General features: G+C 36.8%; 1 protein-coding gene across 1 annotated transcript; it reads left to right on the top strand.

The window, feature by feature from the left end:
- Positions 1 to 1,354: 1,354 nt before the first annotated feature.
- On the top strand, positions 1,355 to 15,331 carry wasf3a (WASP family member 3a). Its single transcript, XM_084115764.1, has 9 exons — positions 1,355 to 1,459; positions 4,269 to 4,455; positions 5,887 to 6,021; positions 6,873 to 7,026; positions 8,208 to 8,325; positions 8,552 to 8,733; positions 9,677 to 9,928; positions 12,494 to 12,780; positions 14,619 to 15,331. Exons 2-9 carry the CDS (start codon positions 4,323 to 4,325, stop codon positions 14,774 to 14,776), a joined length of 1,419 nt encoding a protein of 472 aa, XP_083971890.1. The 5' UTR covers positions 1,355 to 1,459; positions 4,269 to 4,322; the 3' UTR covers positions 14,777 to 15,331.
- Positions 15,332 to 16,434: the final 1,103 nt, after the last annotated feature.

Here is a 16,434-nt window from a genome sequence, read left to right as displayed (position 1 = left end):
TTGAAACATGGGATCACGAAGAACAGGACCTTTAAATATTGCAGTTTGAATGTTTTTTATTGTGATTAGGGTTTACAAAAGTTTATATAATTGACGCGTTCACGCAACAACTTCTACATGGATGCATCATGGTGCTCTTGTGGACGCGTATTGGAGATTCATATTTTGTAAATAATGTGGTAAGTTATGTTTGTTTGTTTTTTGCGCAAACAAAGCACTCGCAACGCTTCATTAAAACTGAGGTTAAACCACTGGAGTCACATGGATTACTTTAATGATGTCTTTACCTTTCTGGGGTTTGAAAGTGGTAGTTGCGTAGCTGTCAATGGAGGGACAGGCAGCTCTCATATTTCATCAAAAAGATCTTCATTTGTGTTCCGAAGATGAACGAAAGTCTTACAGGTTTGTAAGGGTGAGTAAGACAGAAATTTCATTTTTGGGTGAACTAGCCCTTTAATGGTTCCATAAAGAACCTTTAACATCTATGGAACCTATTTTTTACAGTCTATGTATGGAACCTTTTCAATGCACAAAAGGTTCTTTATAGTGGAAACACTCTCTTCTCTCTAAAAATAGTTATTTTAAGAAGTGTTCACTGAAAGGTTCTTTAGGGCAGGGGTTTGCAGCCTTTTAGATGCCACGGACCCCCAAATATGATCATCCCTGAGTGAGGGGCCTCCATCCTAAAATTGATAAGGCATCTGGCTTTTATAAACCCCCAATTTATACACATTAAAAAATAATATTATAAATCTTAAATTAGTTTCAGTTACATTATTATATATTTTGTTCTATGTATTATTTGTTATATATTTATTTATTTAATATTAATCTAATATTAAACTAATTTTTACTTATTTATATTAATCATTTTTTATCTAATTTAATCTATTTAAGAGATTAATAACTAATCACATTTTTTATTTATCATTTAATGTATTTTAATCACATTATTTATTTATTTATATCTAATTTATTGCTTTACTGATTTATTTTAATCTAATTATTATTATCATTATTTATTTATTTTTATTTATTTATTTATTTTATTTTTTTAAAAGTTTTTCTCTAGACTTTTGGTTCTTCAGTGGCATCTGCGAGTGTGGAGGATATAATTCACACACGCACAAAATAAAATAAACAATTATTTAGCCTACCATTTGATACAGTTTTGAACTAAATCTAAAAATAGAATTACTCTTACATTTTTATAGCTCACCTTTCCTAATTCCTATCCTGAAACTGTCCCGTTACAGCCCGGCGCTTCTCTTTATCCACACGCGACTGCTTGATTGGTCCTCTCAGTTGTAATCTCAAAAGAAGCTTCCCGATCGTGAAATGCGATTGGTGCACAGAACTGTCAATCAACATGATAATCCCGCCCTAATGCGATGCCGTGATGGAAGAGTGACCAGACCTCCGTTTCATCTGACGTGCGTCTGCATTCAAGACACTTTTGGTAAGCGAACATGTTTTGAAATACATACTCAAAACTTTGTGAAGTGCTTCGTTATTATAATATAACTAATCTTACATGTTTATTTAGGGCAGGGGTTGGGAGATTAATTGTCCGCTATAATAAACTCTCGTAGTGTCAGCGTCGACGCGACTCATGTGTTATTCAGTGGAGCAGCGCGTCATTAATGCTGGACGATACAGTAATTAATTAATTCCTCAACTTTAATATCTATCAGCGTTTCGGAGTTGAGAGCGCTTTGCCAACTCCAGTTCCGTTTACAGAAAGTACTGGTGATGGTACAGGGATGTTAGTGATGCCATGGAATTATTGTCATATATATGATGTTGATTTTTACATGGTACAGTACTTCAAAAATACCATGCTACTACCATGGCACATTAAAATAAATAAATAAATAAATAAATACAACTTTAAAAAAGAAAAGAAACACGAGTAATTTCTTATACTATTTGTATAGCTACATTCTCTGTTTGGCTCTGGTGATGGCATATAATTAAACCCCATATATTGCTGATTTAGTATTTTACTTGTTTGTCACATTTCTACACCTATATCTGCATTTCAAATGGCATAAGGTATTTAATCATTTTAACTGTAGCTTGCAATTACTTGAACAGAAATACAAAGTTCTGTCATGAAATGGTGAGGCACAGGCAAGCGATCACATGTTATCTATAGTGCAGCTGATTGGTTGCTGAGGCTCGCTGCTCAACACTCAGATACCGGGCATTGTTGCTTGCTTCAGAAACCCTCCACCCTCCCCAGCTCCACCTGTATCGATCTACTACGGGGTTTATCATGTATGTTACATACAAAATACATTACCCCACATCCATAACCATGTCAATCTCTCAGAGAGTTGACATGAAATAAATATGTTTTCCTCATTTGTTTTGTTATTAACAGATAATTAGTGTCATGTAGTACAATGTGATATTGTGCGCTTTTACTAGTGAAATGGAGCACTGTTGAGTAGTGAGCCATTGATTTTCATTTGAGTTAATGGACCTTTCCACAAGCCTGCTAGCCTGACTGGTCGCTAACCAAGAGATGATGAGCGATGACACTTGTGCTTAGTTTCTCCTGAAACCCGAAACCTAAATATAACTATTATGAGACAGGGAATGTGACTTCAAACCTGTGTTATATATAAAATAGCCAATAACGCAAACCTTGGATTGAAATAAACTAACATCCATGTCTCAGCACTGATATATTCTGCAGGAAGATGTATATATGTTGAGGATTTAATAGTAGCTGAAGATCATTCATTTTATTCTACACACATTCTTAGTTTCATGCATTAAAGAGTAACAAATGTGTCAAATCTTTTGATGCATCTAGCAGTGTTCTCTCTCAAATGTGTCATTGGAAGTTAATGTGACAGCGGGTGTAATCCAGAGAGCAGTGTGTGTGTGTGTGTGTGTGTGTGTGTGTGTGTGTGTGCGCGTGCGCATCTAATAACTTAATCCCCTGTATAATCTTCTGGTGACACACAGTTACCTTACTTGTGTGTGGATAGTAGGCCACAGAATGAAACTAACATTACACATGCAAGCTTTGAAATTACCTGGTGAGGTGTTTATATACTGTATATATTCATGTTTATGAAAAATAAGTGCACTTAATTGTTTTTAATGTGCGCTTGTAGTGTACTTCAAATCTTAAAAGTAGGCCTATTTTTTTATTGTTCTTGCACATAAAATAATATTAGTTAAATAAAAGGTAAATTAACAGTACACTTTCATGACTGTTTACCAAACTTGAGGACTCTTTTAAAAAGTGCACTTTGTAATAATGTCAAATTAAAAGTTTTACCAATGTGTTTTAATATTTGTTTGTCATGTTTTTACTGTTATTTTCATGTGTTGATTAACATACTAAGTTAATCATGTGAAGTTTTTGATTATAATTTAACTGTAGTGTTTTAAATGTCATCATTACAGATGTCATACAAGTTTCAATAGAAATTACATTAAAATATATTTATTAACATGCAATCAAGTGTCCAAAAACATTACATTCAATTTTCACTTAAGCCTTTTTTTTAAAGTATATTATTTCCACAAGTAGTATTCTTTGTAAAACTATAAAGTGTACTCATTTTTTTTTTGAGTGTGTGTGTGTGTGTGTGTGTGTGTGTGTGTGTGTGTGTGTGTGTGTGTGTGTGTGTGTGTGTGTGTGTGTGTGTGTGTGAGAGAATTTGGCCTTTTCTCTGTGGTGTCCTCTTGACAGCTGTAGTGGTCATTACCTTATATTGATTCATTTTTAACATAAATTATATTAAATTGGATTATTAATGGCACTTTTAATCTGTCAGGTTCATATTTAAAGGAACATGCCGACTTTTTGGGACTTAAACACTTAATCATCCTCCCATGTAGCAGTGCTTCGCCTTCTGAGAATATAGTTCCCAGTATGTATACGGTTAGAAGATGGCTGAGTCTCATGTGACCTTGTTATTTGTACACGCTGTGACTATACAAATCACAACATGTAAATAGGAAAATGTTGGTATTATTTTGTCACTTATTGGGAGCAGTATGCTAGCTGGAGCCGTTTACCTCCAGTCTTTGTGCTAAGCTAGGCTAGCGGTGGGTGCGTCAGACAGAGTTACGGCACGCACGGAGATGAGAAGGGTATGTATGGACTTATCTAACTCTGGGGGATACGGTGAATAAGCTAAAGTCACAAAAAGTCGGCGTGTTCCTTTAAGTCTTCATTATGTGACATGGTGAATGATGTGTGAGGATATTTGGTCTAACTGACTGTGTTTGTGTACTTCCAGGTGCTGAGGTTTGTTGGGGTGTGTGTGTGTGTGTGTGTGGGGTGAGGTGAAGCCATGCCACTGGTCAGGAGAAACATCGAGCCAAGGCATCTGTGCAGAGGAGCTTTACCTGAGACCATCAGCAATGAGCTGGAGTGTGTGACCAACAACACGCTCTCTGCCATCATACGCCAACTCAGCAGCCTCAGTAAGACCCACTCGATCGTGTCAGATGGGCTGAAATAGATTTAGATTTTTTAAGGTGCCTTTACAATACCATCATGTAATATGGATGCTTATTTTCTGATAGCAATGTTTTCTTTTCAATAATCATTTGATAATTTACACAAACAGCTGGACAGCAAAACAAAACAAACAAAACAAAGCAAAGCAAAGCAAAGCAAAGCAAAGCAAAGCAAAGCAAAGCAAAACAAAACAAAACAAAACAAAAAACAAAACAAAACAAAACAAAACAAGCAAAACAAAGCAAAGCAAAGCAAAGCAAAAAAAAAAAACAATTAAACATTTCTACCAATACTGCCTAAAAAACAATAACAAAAAGTCACAATGTTCTGCATTGACACTAATTTGAGAAGGTTTTTATATATATATATATATATATATATATATATATATATATATATATTAGAAGTAGTATAAATAATTAATTGTATACATTTATAAATAAAAAAATAAAAAAAACATATGCAGCCTGACATTTATTCAAAACAGCCTTGTTCTGAGAACACAGTTTAGCGTTCTGGTTAAAATCATAATATAGTTGAATCTATATGCAAGTAGTTCTGTTTAACACAGACACGCTATAAATCAACAGACGGAATGAGATGAGATAACAATGCTTTTTGCTCGCTGGCTTCCAGCAAATGCTCTAAAGCTTAATCCCATCAAGTGCAGAGAGAGATCGACAGATGTGGACGCCGAGTGTGTGCATGTTCTGTGGGGTCAGAGATCCTGAATTGGTGAATTCATGTTGCCTGCAATTTCCTGTGTGTGTGTGTGTGTGTGTGTTTTGGTTTATATTACATTGTGGGAACCAAATGTCCCCACAAGGATGGTAAAACCTGAGATCACCTCCATTGTGGGGACCAGCCAGCGGTCCCCATGAGGGAAATGGGTTAATAAACATACTAAATTATATTTTTTTTAAAATGTAAAAATGCAGAAAGTTTTCTGTGATGGGTAGGTTTAGGGGTAGGGTTAGTGTAAGGAGATAGAATATACAGTTTGTACAGTATAGAGACCATTAAGTCTATGGAGAGTCCCCACAAAGATGTGTGCGCCTGTTTGTGTGTGTGTGTGTGTGTGTGTGTGTGTGTGTGTGTGCATCTTTATGTGGCTGAGCATGTAATATGTGTTTGTGTGCATGTATGGAATGAGACACACATCATTTGATTTGGAGTGAATATTTCTGTGTTGCCGTTCTCCAGTATATTCGATTATGCACCAAAATTATATAGGAGTGGACATACTGTAATGTTGAAGATTGTAAATAAAAGTTGTGCCCTTGAGCGCATAGCTTAGCCTCAGCTTGCATCATTGCTGATGTTTTCTGCATTCTCTAAAGGACTATTTCAAAGCTCATCTCCGATGTTCTGTCTGGTTTTCCCATCTTCAACAGGTAAACATGCCGAGGACGTGTTTGGTGAGCTCTTTAATGAAGCCAACACATTCTACCTGCGTGCTAATTCTCTACAGGACCGCATAGACCGTCTTGCAGTCAAGGTCACTGAGTTGGACTCTAGTGTGGAGGAAGGTCAGTCAAAGGTCAAAGGTCAAGGATGACATACACTTGACCAGAGGGGGGGCGGCATGCTTTTTTTAACAGGATATACGGTTCAGAATGACCCGTGGATCTCCTTTCTTGGGTGTATTTTAATGTCACCATGAAATTAAAATGACAATTCTTTTTAATGAAATATCGCAGTATTTATTATAAATGATTTATCCGTGCACATCATTATTATTATCATGTTGTGTTTACTGATGTGAGGGCGGGGCAACCTGTCACTCACATGAGATCCACCAATAGCAAACCACCACCATCCAATCAAATCAAGCCCCGCCCTACATTTTTCCATATGTCATAATAGAGGGAAAAAAGGACTCTCTCAACTTACATTTCATGCGACTTTAATCATGTGTTTCTCATTTAATTTGTTGTTTTTTAAATTATAACAAAATTTGTACCAATAAATGATTGATGAATAAAAATGACTCTCTGTGGTAAGCAACGACATGCAAGTTACATTGCTTAAAATTTCAAAGTAAGGTTAACCCAACGATAGTATTAAACCAGTACCAGTGAAATATTAATAGCATCATACATGAATGATGGACATGCCCAGGCATAATCTGTTGATTATCAGTTTATTTTTAACAATTTTTTCGCTATCCTTTTTTTAGAAAATCTGTCAAATAGATGGTAAATGTGTTAAATGGAACTATTATAACATCAAAAAATACAACTCATAGATAATATAGGGAATGTATATAACTTTGTAAATGGTGTGTTTTCTAATTATGTAGAGAGCAGATATTGTGTGCCTATAGAGATAACTGATGTACTTTGTGTAATAATCTCTCTGTTTCCTTTTTTTGGCACAGTATCACTTCAGGACATTAACATGCGTAAAGCGTTCAGGAGCTGTACTGTTCAAGACCAGCAGGCGGTGACAAAGAGCAGCACTCCGAACCCCATCACAGAGATGTACAACACCAGCGACAAACCTCCACCTCTGAACATACTGTCTGCTTACAGGTGTGTGTGTGTGTGTGTGTGTGTGTGTGTACATGTTTTTCTATCCCGGTGGGGACTTACACCTGAATGCACACAGACTCATGGGGACTTAAAATGAGGTTCCCATGAGGAAAAATCTTATAAATCATACAGAAATAAAAGTGAAAATGTAAAAATGCAGAAAGTTTTAGGGGTTTAGGGGTCGGTTAGTGTGTGTGTGTGTGTGTGATGTGTAGGTTTAGGGCTAGGGTTAGTATAAGGGGACAGAATATACAGTTTGTACAGTATAAAAGCCATTACGTCTATGGAGAGTCCCCACAAAGATAGTGAACCAGATATGTTTGTGTGTGTGTGTGCTTTCATCCTTTTTTTATATATATTAAAGGGTTAGTTCACCCAAATATTAAAATTCTGTCATTAATTTCTCGCCCTCATGTCGTTCCAAACCCGTAAGACTTTCGTTCATCTTCAGAACACAAATGAAGATCTTTTTGATGAAAACTGAGAGATTTCTGTCCCTCCATTGACAGCTACGCAACTACCACTTTGATGCTTCAGTAAGTTCATAAAGAGATCGTAAAACTAATCCATATGAATTGAGCGGTTTAGTCCAAATATTCTGAAGAGACTCGATCGCTTTATATGATGAACAGATTGAATTTAGACTTTTATTCACATTTAAACATTGATCAGCGAACATAAACAGAAGCTCAACCGAACCGGCTTGATGCGTGAGAACAAACCTCATTGGTTCTTGCTGAAGCTCAAACGTGATGCGTAACACGAGAATGAACCTCATTGGTTCTTGCACATCAAGCGAACATGCTTGAGCTTCTGTTTACCACTGGTGTGTGAATAAAAGCCTAAATTCAATCTGTTCATCATATAAAGCGATCGAGTCTCTTCAGAAAATTTGGACTAAACCGCTCAATTCATATGGATTAGTTTTACGATCTCTTTATGAACTTACTGAAGCATCAAAGTGGTAGTTGTGTAGCTGTCAATGGAGGGACAGAAATCTCTCAGATTTCATCAAAAAGATCTTCATTTGTGTTCTGAAGATGAACGAAAGTCTTACGGGTTTGGAACGACATGAAGGCGAGTAAATAATGACAGAATTTAAATGTTTAGGTGAACTATCCTTTTAAGATGTTTATCGTGTATAAATGAGTTGTGTTTGTTTGTTTGTTTGTTTGATCCAGGGATGATCATATTGATGGAATTAAGTTCTACACAGACCCCTCATATTTCTTTGACTTGTGGAAGGAGAAAATGCTTCAAGACACAGAAGACAAGAGAAAAGAGAAGAGGAAACATAGGGTAAAATAATCACTCCTTTGAATGTTTTGAATGTCTATAATGTCTCTGGTAACGTTTTTGCAAATGTAGTTGGGTTTGCAGCAGAATGAGTTTGGCTTATTTGACCTATTCACACACAGTTCCTTTGAGTGAAAACTGGATACTCTCCCAGAGGAAAATGATATTGCTCAGAATTAACGAGTTTTTACAAGCTAAAAGCTCAGATCATTTACATCTTCTGGCACAGGAGCAGAAGCGGGGTGTTGATGGGACGTTGCCTCGTGAGGTGAAGAAGGTTCGTAAGGCTCATAACCGCAGACAGGAATGGAACATGATGGCTCTTGATAAAGAGCTACGGCCGGACCATCGTCATCATCATACACTTCGCAGGGGTGTATCGTCTGAGGACTCGCTGTCTCCAGAGTACAGGTCTGATATTTTAAACCATATTTATGCCATATTAATCACATTGCTACAAAATAATGTTCAACTCATCACTCAAATAATAATATTAATGGTTACATTGATGTTCTTAGTAATATAATAAGTGAATGGGACAATGCAATGCAAACATTAAGATTAAAATACACACCGGCATGATATGCACAAGGATACAATACAAGAATTTCGAAGCATTCAAAATTATATATATATATACAATATATATTATTTGCATGGATAAATCATTTATATATTACATTTTTCATTTAACTGTGTGCAGGTATTTGCTTTCACAAGTTTTTGAAAGAAGTTTCTTGTGTTCATCAAGGCTGCATTTATTTAATCAAAAACACAGTAAAAACAGTAATATTGTGAAATATTATTAACATTTAAAATAACTTTTCTATGTGAATATTTTAAAATGTAATTAATTCCTGTGATCAAAGCTGAATTTTCAGCATCATTACTCTTCAGTGTCACATGATCCTTCAGAAATCATTCTGATATGATGATATTTTGTGGAAACCATGATACACTACCAATTAGAGGTTTGGGGTAAGTAAGATTTAAAAAATAATTTGAATAATAATAATAAATGAATACTTTTATATAGCAAGGACACATGAAATTGATCAAAAGTGACAGTAAATACATCTATCATAGTTTCCACAAAAATGCCAAAACTGTTTCCAACATTGATAAATTTAAGAACCATTATTAATAATTGAGCACCAAATAAGTATATTAGAATGATTTCTGAAGGATGGTGTGGCACTTTTTAAATTTGAATTATTCCAAACGTTTGACCGGTGAAGTGTATATTTGTATAAAGTACTTAGTAATTCTTTTAATGAAGTAAACTAGATTTCTTATGATTCGGTTCCTCAGAAATCATTATTGCAGGATTTGCATGAAATCTTCTTTTCCACAGACCACATCCAAACAACTCCGACTACCCAGTCCCAGCATGCCACGCTCCAGCGCGAGCTCATCCCGTGGAGACAGCATCATGGAGCGCTAATGGAGGGGTGGAGCACGAGTACCACAGCATCGGAGGGCCTGCGGGGGTAACTGTGGCTGCTGATGGAGGTTACAGAGTGGCTTTACATCCAGCTCCTCCACAGTTCCTGCCCCGGGAAAATGGAGTCAATGGAACCGGCACGCTTCCACCAACAGACTATGGGTAATAGCAAAAATGCATGACTCGGCTATTTTAAATAAACAAGATATTGTAGTTTTCTGTGTCTGAATTTGTCAGAAATTTCCATGCTATTAGTGCTGGTCTAGTCTCACACTGGACGCGTACGCAGAGGCGAAGCATCAGGCACCCATTGCACACTGACCCGTCACATGCTTTCATTTACAATTGCCAGCATAGTCCACTGTGATGCGATACTGTCCCGCCTCCCGTACACACCATATAACCATGTTAAGCCATGTAACATGCTGTTTAGTGTAGCTTATATGATAAATATAGTTTACAACTTAAGCTACAACTTTAGTCTACAACTATCTGTAGCAAAACTTTCTGTTGCAGTTTTTTTCTTCAATTTAAAAAAACCCAAAACACAGTGGTTATATGCTTTTATGGTGCATTTTGGAAGTGCACTTAATTGTATTGAATGTGCACTTGTAGTGTACTTCAGATCTTACGAGTATATTTAAAAAAAACTGTACTTATATACACTGTACACACAATTTTTTTTATCACACACATACAAACCACACTCTGACATACACACCAACACACCCACACAACTATAGCTATATCATTTATCCAATTGGCTCTATATGTAGAAGGATAAAAGTGGGTATTTGCTTTATAGGCCAAACCTGAGAAAATTTCACCATCTGGTAAAAAAAAAGAAAAAAAAGAAAATAGTACAATTTTTAATTTTGACGCCTTGCCAACAGAATGAAAGTCTATTAACAAAGACTGCATAATTTTATAGTTAAATGGCACTGGGATTAAAAATTGCATTTTTAACATTGACATTTTTGTCCTTAAGGTCCTGAGTGTAACTATTTTGGGTAACACTTTATTTTGATGGTCCCTTTTGATGGCCCCATTCTGTTGACTATAAGTAACTTTGCAACTGCATGTCAACTAACTCTTATTAGAGTATTAGTAGAGTGTCTGCTTAATATCTGATAACTCTTTATTGTGATGCTCCTCAACAGATATTATACTGACTATAAGTAACTTTGCAACTACATGTCAACTTAATCTAACCCTAACCCTACCAGTCTATTAATACTCTACTAACACTCTAATGAGAGTTAGTAGACATGTAGGTGCAACGTTACTTATAGTCAACAGAACGTGTTAAAGGGACCATCAAAATAAAGTGAAACCCTATTTGGTGTTATTAGTGTAAAATAGATTTATTAAAGGAAATAGGGGGTGAAATAGTAAAATTCCAATAAAAAAAACACAGACAAAATTATCAAAAAAACTAAGCTGAAAGCCTGAAAAAGACAAAAATGTCTATAAGGACTCACAAGGGTTAAATGAGTCAAAAGAGCACTCTAAAGTTCAGCTAATTGCATTTAAACTATCACACATTTTCATTTAATTGCAATTGACATGCAGTTATATGTCCGAAAACATTACATTTAGTTAGCACTGAAGTATATTCTTTTAACTCTTTTAAAATTATTTACGTAATAAGTAACTTTTTAAAATACAAGGGGTGTAAATGCTGCTCTAACTTTATAACATGGGAGTTGAAAAAAATATGCACTTGCTTGCGTGTCCAGTGTGAAATGGGCTTTTGACAGCATTCCCGAGGACTACCCACAACTCATTCACTAACCGTGTGATGAATATTGCATACTGTTCATGAAGTGTTAGAGCAGGCTCAAATTGCCAGTTTCAGATCTCAAAATGAATCTGGAACAAGATTTCAAATTGGTCTGTAAACTAAAGGTGTGTTCACACTTGTAATTCGGTTTGTTTGGTTCAGACCAAAAAAAAATAAAAACATGTAGTCCTGGTCCGCTTAGTGTTCACATTGGCATTTTAACACCGAATCTAAAGGCATAGGGAGGGATATGTTCACAACCTGATTGGTCGGCTTTTATTTAGTATATTTTGTGACGGATCTTACCGAACATCCAAAACAATGCTGTGTGCTGGGCTAAATGCGCTCGTTGTGTGTGCGTAACTACATATAATGGTATTTTGACCAGCTGAGAACTCGTGAAGAGATTATAAAATGTGTAAAGGAGTCAAAACAGCGTCAGGAATCCCTCCGTCACACACACACACACACACAGATCTGCTGACACGGTTCTGATGCCTGAACTGGACTGTGATGAGCAACATCGCCAGCTATGACGGATCGCACCTTGTGACATGATGTCCTGTTTTTGGTTGGTTTACATGTCTTTGACGTTTGGAAGCGGACAGAGACTCATCTTTTCAGCGTCTCGGTCCACTTGTTTGGTGCACCAGGGTCCAGATGGCAGCGTTCACACTTATTCAGATGAAGCGCACTAACAGAGCAATCGCACCAGGGTTCGTTTTAATCCAACTAAACATGCCAACTGTGAACACACCCTTTGCATTTACAAGGTTTGCTGGAATGATACAGTGAGCACTGGAAAAAGCTACAAAGTGGACCAGACTTTCATGCTAATAGTCCAAAGCCTCTATCCAATGACCATGTATGCTGGTCCATGTAGAGGTTACTTGGAGAGGTTTCCAAATACTATATTTTTCAGCCTCTCTCTGTCTCTGTTGTAGTATGATGGAGTACTATGCCAGTTCAGGCCCGCCGCCTCCTCCAGTGGCTCTCCTCATTCCCTCAGCACAGACGGCGTTCGCCTCACCTCCAGCTACTCCTCATCCTGGACCAATCGCATCATCCCTACGGTGTCCTCTTCCACCTGTCCCTCCTCCCGGAGTGGTTTCAGGTCCTCCTCCTCCTCCAGCGCCTCCACCTCATCCCGCTGCAGTCGGAGAGGGACGGAGACGCTGTCTGAAGCCCGTCACAGACGCTCGCAGTGACCTACTCTCAGCAATACGAATGGGTAAGTCCAGTGCTTTCTGCATATTAATACACATCAACAGGACAACTGTACATTAACATGACTACAGTGTATACAGTACACTTGTGAAAAACAAGTACAATTTAGGATGCTTAAAGGGATGGTTCGGAGTAAAATCAACCTAGGGTCCTTTGCACCATGACCTCGAGCCAAACACCCCCCAGAAGCCTTTTTCCCCTTGGTTGAACATTATTAAAGTTAGAGCTTATTTAGAGAGATCAGCCGGATGTCTTAGTGCAGGCGCTAATGGATCCAATGATGTATCTCGGAAATTACCCCACTAATAATGCCCAGAATGGTACCAAACTTCTACAGTCGTACGGTTCTGTACTCATAAAATGAGGCATTGGAAAGTTTGTAAGTACATCAGGAGTTTATTTAAATAACACTTGCCTGATGGCTAATGCTACCGCTAACCCGGACGTCGACGTCACTAGTTCAGTGATTTGGGAAAAGCACGTAAAAGTCCTGTCAGAAAGCGATGCGTAAGGATGTAGTGTAACGATGCCCAGTTCCAGGAATGCACTAATATTTTGTTGGTTGTACCAGTTTGCAACAATTATTAGTTAACACTAAATTGTTAACACTTCGGAAAAAATAATAATTCGTTGTTACACTACATCCTCATGCATCGCTTTCTGCCAGGACTTTTACATGCTTTTAGCGGTAGCATTAGCCGTCAGGCAAGTGTTATTTAAATAAACTCCTGATGTACTCTCAAACTTTCCAATGCCTCGTTTTATGAGTACAGAACCTATTTGTACGACTGTAGAAGTTTGGTACCATTCTGGGCATTATTAGTGGGGTAATTTACGAGATACAGCCTTGGATCCATTAGCGCCTGCACTAAGTCATCCGGCTGATCTCTCTAAATAAGCTCTAACTTTAATAATGTTCAACCAAGGGAAAAAGGCTTCTGGGGGGTGTTTGACTCGAGGTCATGGTGCAAAGGACCCTAGGCTGATTTTACTCCGAACCATCCCTTTAATGAAATAATATACTTAAGTTTAAACTGAATGTAATGTTTTCGTACACTTAATTGCAATTAAATGAAAATGTAATATATTGTAAATTTATATTAAATGCAATTAGCTGATCTTGACTAAACTTAAGTACATCTTTATATGTCAATTCATAATTATTTCTATAGTCTTTTAAATATGATTAAAGTGTACTGCTGAATGTACTGACAAGCATTTATGGTAAACTAAAATATACTTTTTAACGTAATTTCTATATATACATTTTTAAATTACACATTTGAATTATGAAGTTTTTGAAATCTATTTTCTTTAAAGGGAATATGGAATATCACACTACCGTTACAATTATAATCAATTTACGTGTGCTTTAGTATATTAGTCAACAAATCAAAATAAGTACTTCTTTAAAGCATGACAAAATATTATTTAAAGACAATTATTTAAAATGTACTTGAATTTAAAACCTTTAATTTGACATTATAAAAGTGTACTTAAGTGTTAAGAAACAGTCATGAAAGTGTTCTCTTTTTAAGCGCATGTGTCTTTTATATCATATATAATTTGCAATTTTTATAAAATACAAAACAAGTGCACATTCACAAAGACACGATACAGTACATATTTGGAATTTTGATTAACCAAATTTGATTAATATTGTAGCTTGGATGTAAATGTAGATGTCTATGTGGAGTCACATGATTAATTTAAGTCATTTTTAATGCTTTTTTTGTTCAGCTACTATATAAGATTTTAAGAGTGTCAATGATATGCACAAAACAGGTTGGCCCTGTGTACTGTATAGGCTACTATACATGATTTGTGTGTGTGTGTGTTCAGGTATCCAGCTAAAGAAAGTACAGGAGCAACAGGAACAGCAGGCTAACAGAGAGCCGGTGGGGAATGACGTGGCCACTATCCTCTCTCGCCGCATAGCCGTGGAGTACAGCGACTCGGAAGACGACTCAGAACTCGATGAGAATGAATGGTCTGACTGATTATAGTCAGCCGGCACACACACAATGGTAGAACAGAGACCTTCCTTGTAAATAAGTACGTTCACCTTCAGACACCCACATAGTTGATTATTAACTCTTTCCCCGCCAATGACTGAATTTCCATCGTTTATGAGACGACGCTTCCTTGCCAGTGACGGAATTTTCTGGCAATCCATGTTTTCACCGTTATATGGCGCGCTATTAGCATTTTCTGATAGAGTACAAAATATATGTATCAAAACACAGATGAAGAAGAAGCAGAAACAAGCGATAGAAGCATTGCTTACGCACATGTAAGATAAAGCGATCATCAAACATTAAACAGCATATAAATCAACGTTACGGAGAGAAATGTCGACCCAGGACCAGGTACAGGACCGTGAAGCTTTGGGGGTGTTGATGGACTCGGTCATTGTTTAGATCATTGTTCTGAATCCGATCCGGATTATTTTCTCAGCTTTTTGTTTAGATAGTTATACAACAAAATATTCTGGAGGCCATGAAAATTTTGTGGAAATGATCACAAATCCTGGCGCTGACTGGCAGCTTTTCTTTAAAAAAAAAAACCTGGCGGGGAAAGAGTTAAAGGAACACTCCACCGTTTTTTTAAATAGGGCTTATTCACCTTCTTTCCTACATTTAGATAGGTGGGCAAATGCATTTTTGTCTCAGTGCATGCATTGTTTTAGTTTGACAGGGTCGGCACTAGCTTAGCTTAGCATAATGAATGGAATCCTTTGTTGCCAGCTAGCATGTCCTGAGTAAAAGTGATATAAAAAATAAAAAAACACACCTAATTACTTCTTGTGGCCTGCGTATTCACAACAAGTACAAATAGCGATGCAGATTAACACTAGGCGATTTCCTAAGCAGATATTGACTTGGGACTATATTAGGGGGAAGCACAGGCGAAGCACTGCTACTTGGGCGCAGAGATATCACGCCCAAGTAGCAGTGCTTCGCCCGTGCTTCCCCCTAATATAGTCCTCAATATATAAGTCAATATCTACCTAGGAAATCGTCTAGTGTTAATCTGCATCGCTATTTGTACTCGTTGTGAATACGCAGTAATTAGGTGTTTTTTTATTTTTTTTATATTACTTTTACTCAGGACATGCTAGCTGGCAACAAAGGATTCCATTCATTATGCTAAGCTAAGCTAGCGCCGACCCTGTCAAACTAAAACAATGCATGCACTGAGACAAAAATGCATTTGCCCACCTATCTAAATGTAGGAAAGAAGGTGAATAAGCCCTACTTCAAAAAACGGTGGAGTGTTCCTTTAAGAATGATGTCAGTTTCTTAAAGAATGCTATGCAATATAGAGGGAAGCTTTGAATGAAGCTAAAACTATCTGTCATGTACTCAAACAAGCCTAATGTCCGAGTTACAGGAAGGAGATACTTAAAGTGTTGATCTGAAAATACTTTTGGTTCACATTTGCTTCCATTTGTACAGAAAATGTAAATTATTCAGAATTTCTAAATTAAACTATTAGCAATCAAGGTCTTGTAAGAACCTAACGTGATCTGCAACAGTGTTGCTGCAGTATTTTCTATATTTATTATTTCAGTTTTATTTCAATTTAATGATCTGCTAATGTTATTTATGTTTATTATATATTACTTTTTCTGTGTTACCTCTTGTACATCAGCTTG

Source organism: Abramis brama (genome assembly GCF_963993115.1).
Source record: "Abramis brama genome assembly, chromosome: 5".
Lineage (NCBI taxonomy): Eukaryota > Metazoa > Chordata > Actinopteri > Cypriniformes > Leuciscidae > Abramis > Abramis brama.
Note: the sequence above shows the minus strand (reverse complement) of the source record. Positions and strands in the feature narration are given on the sequence as shown.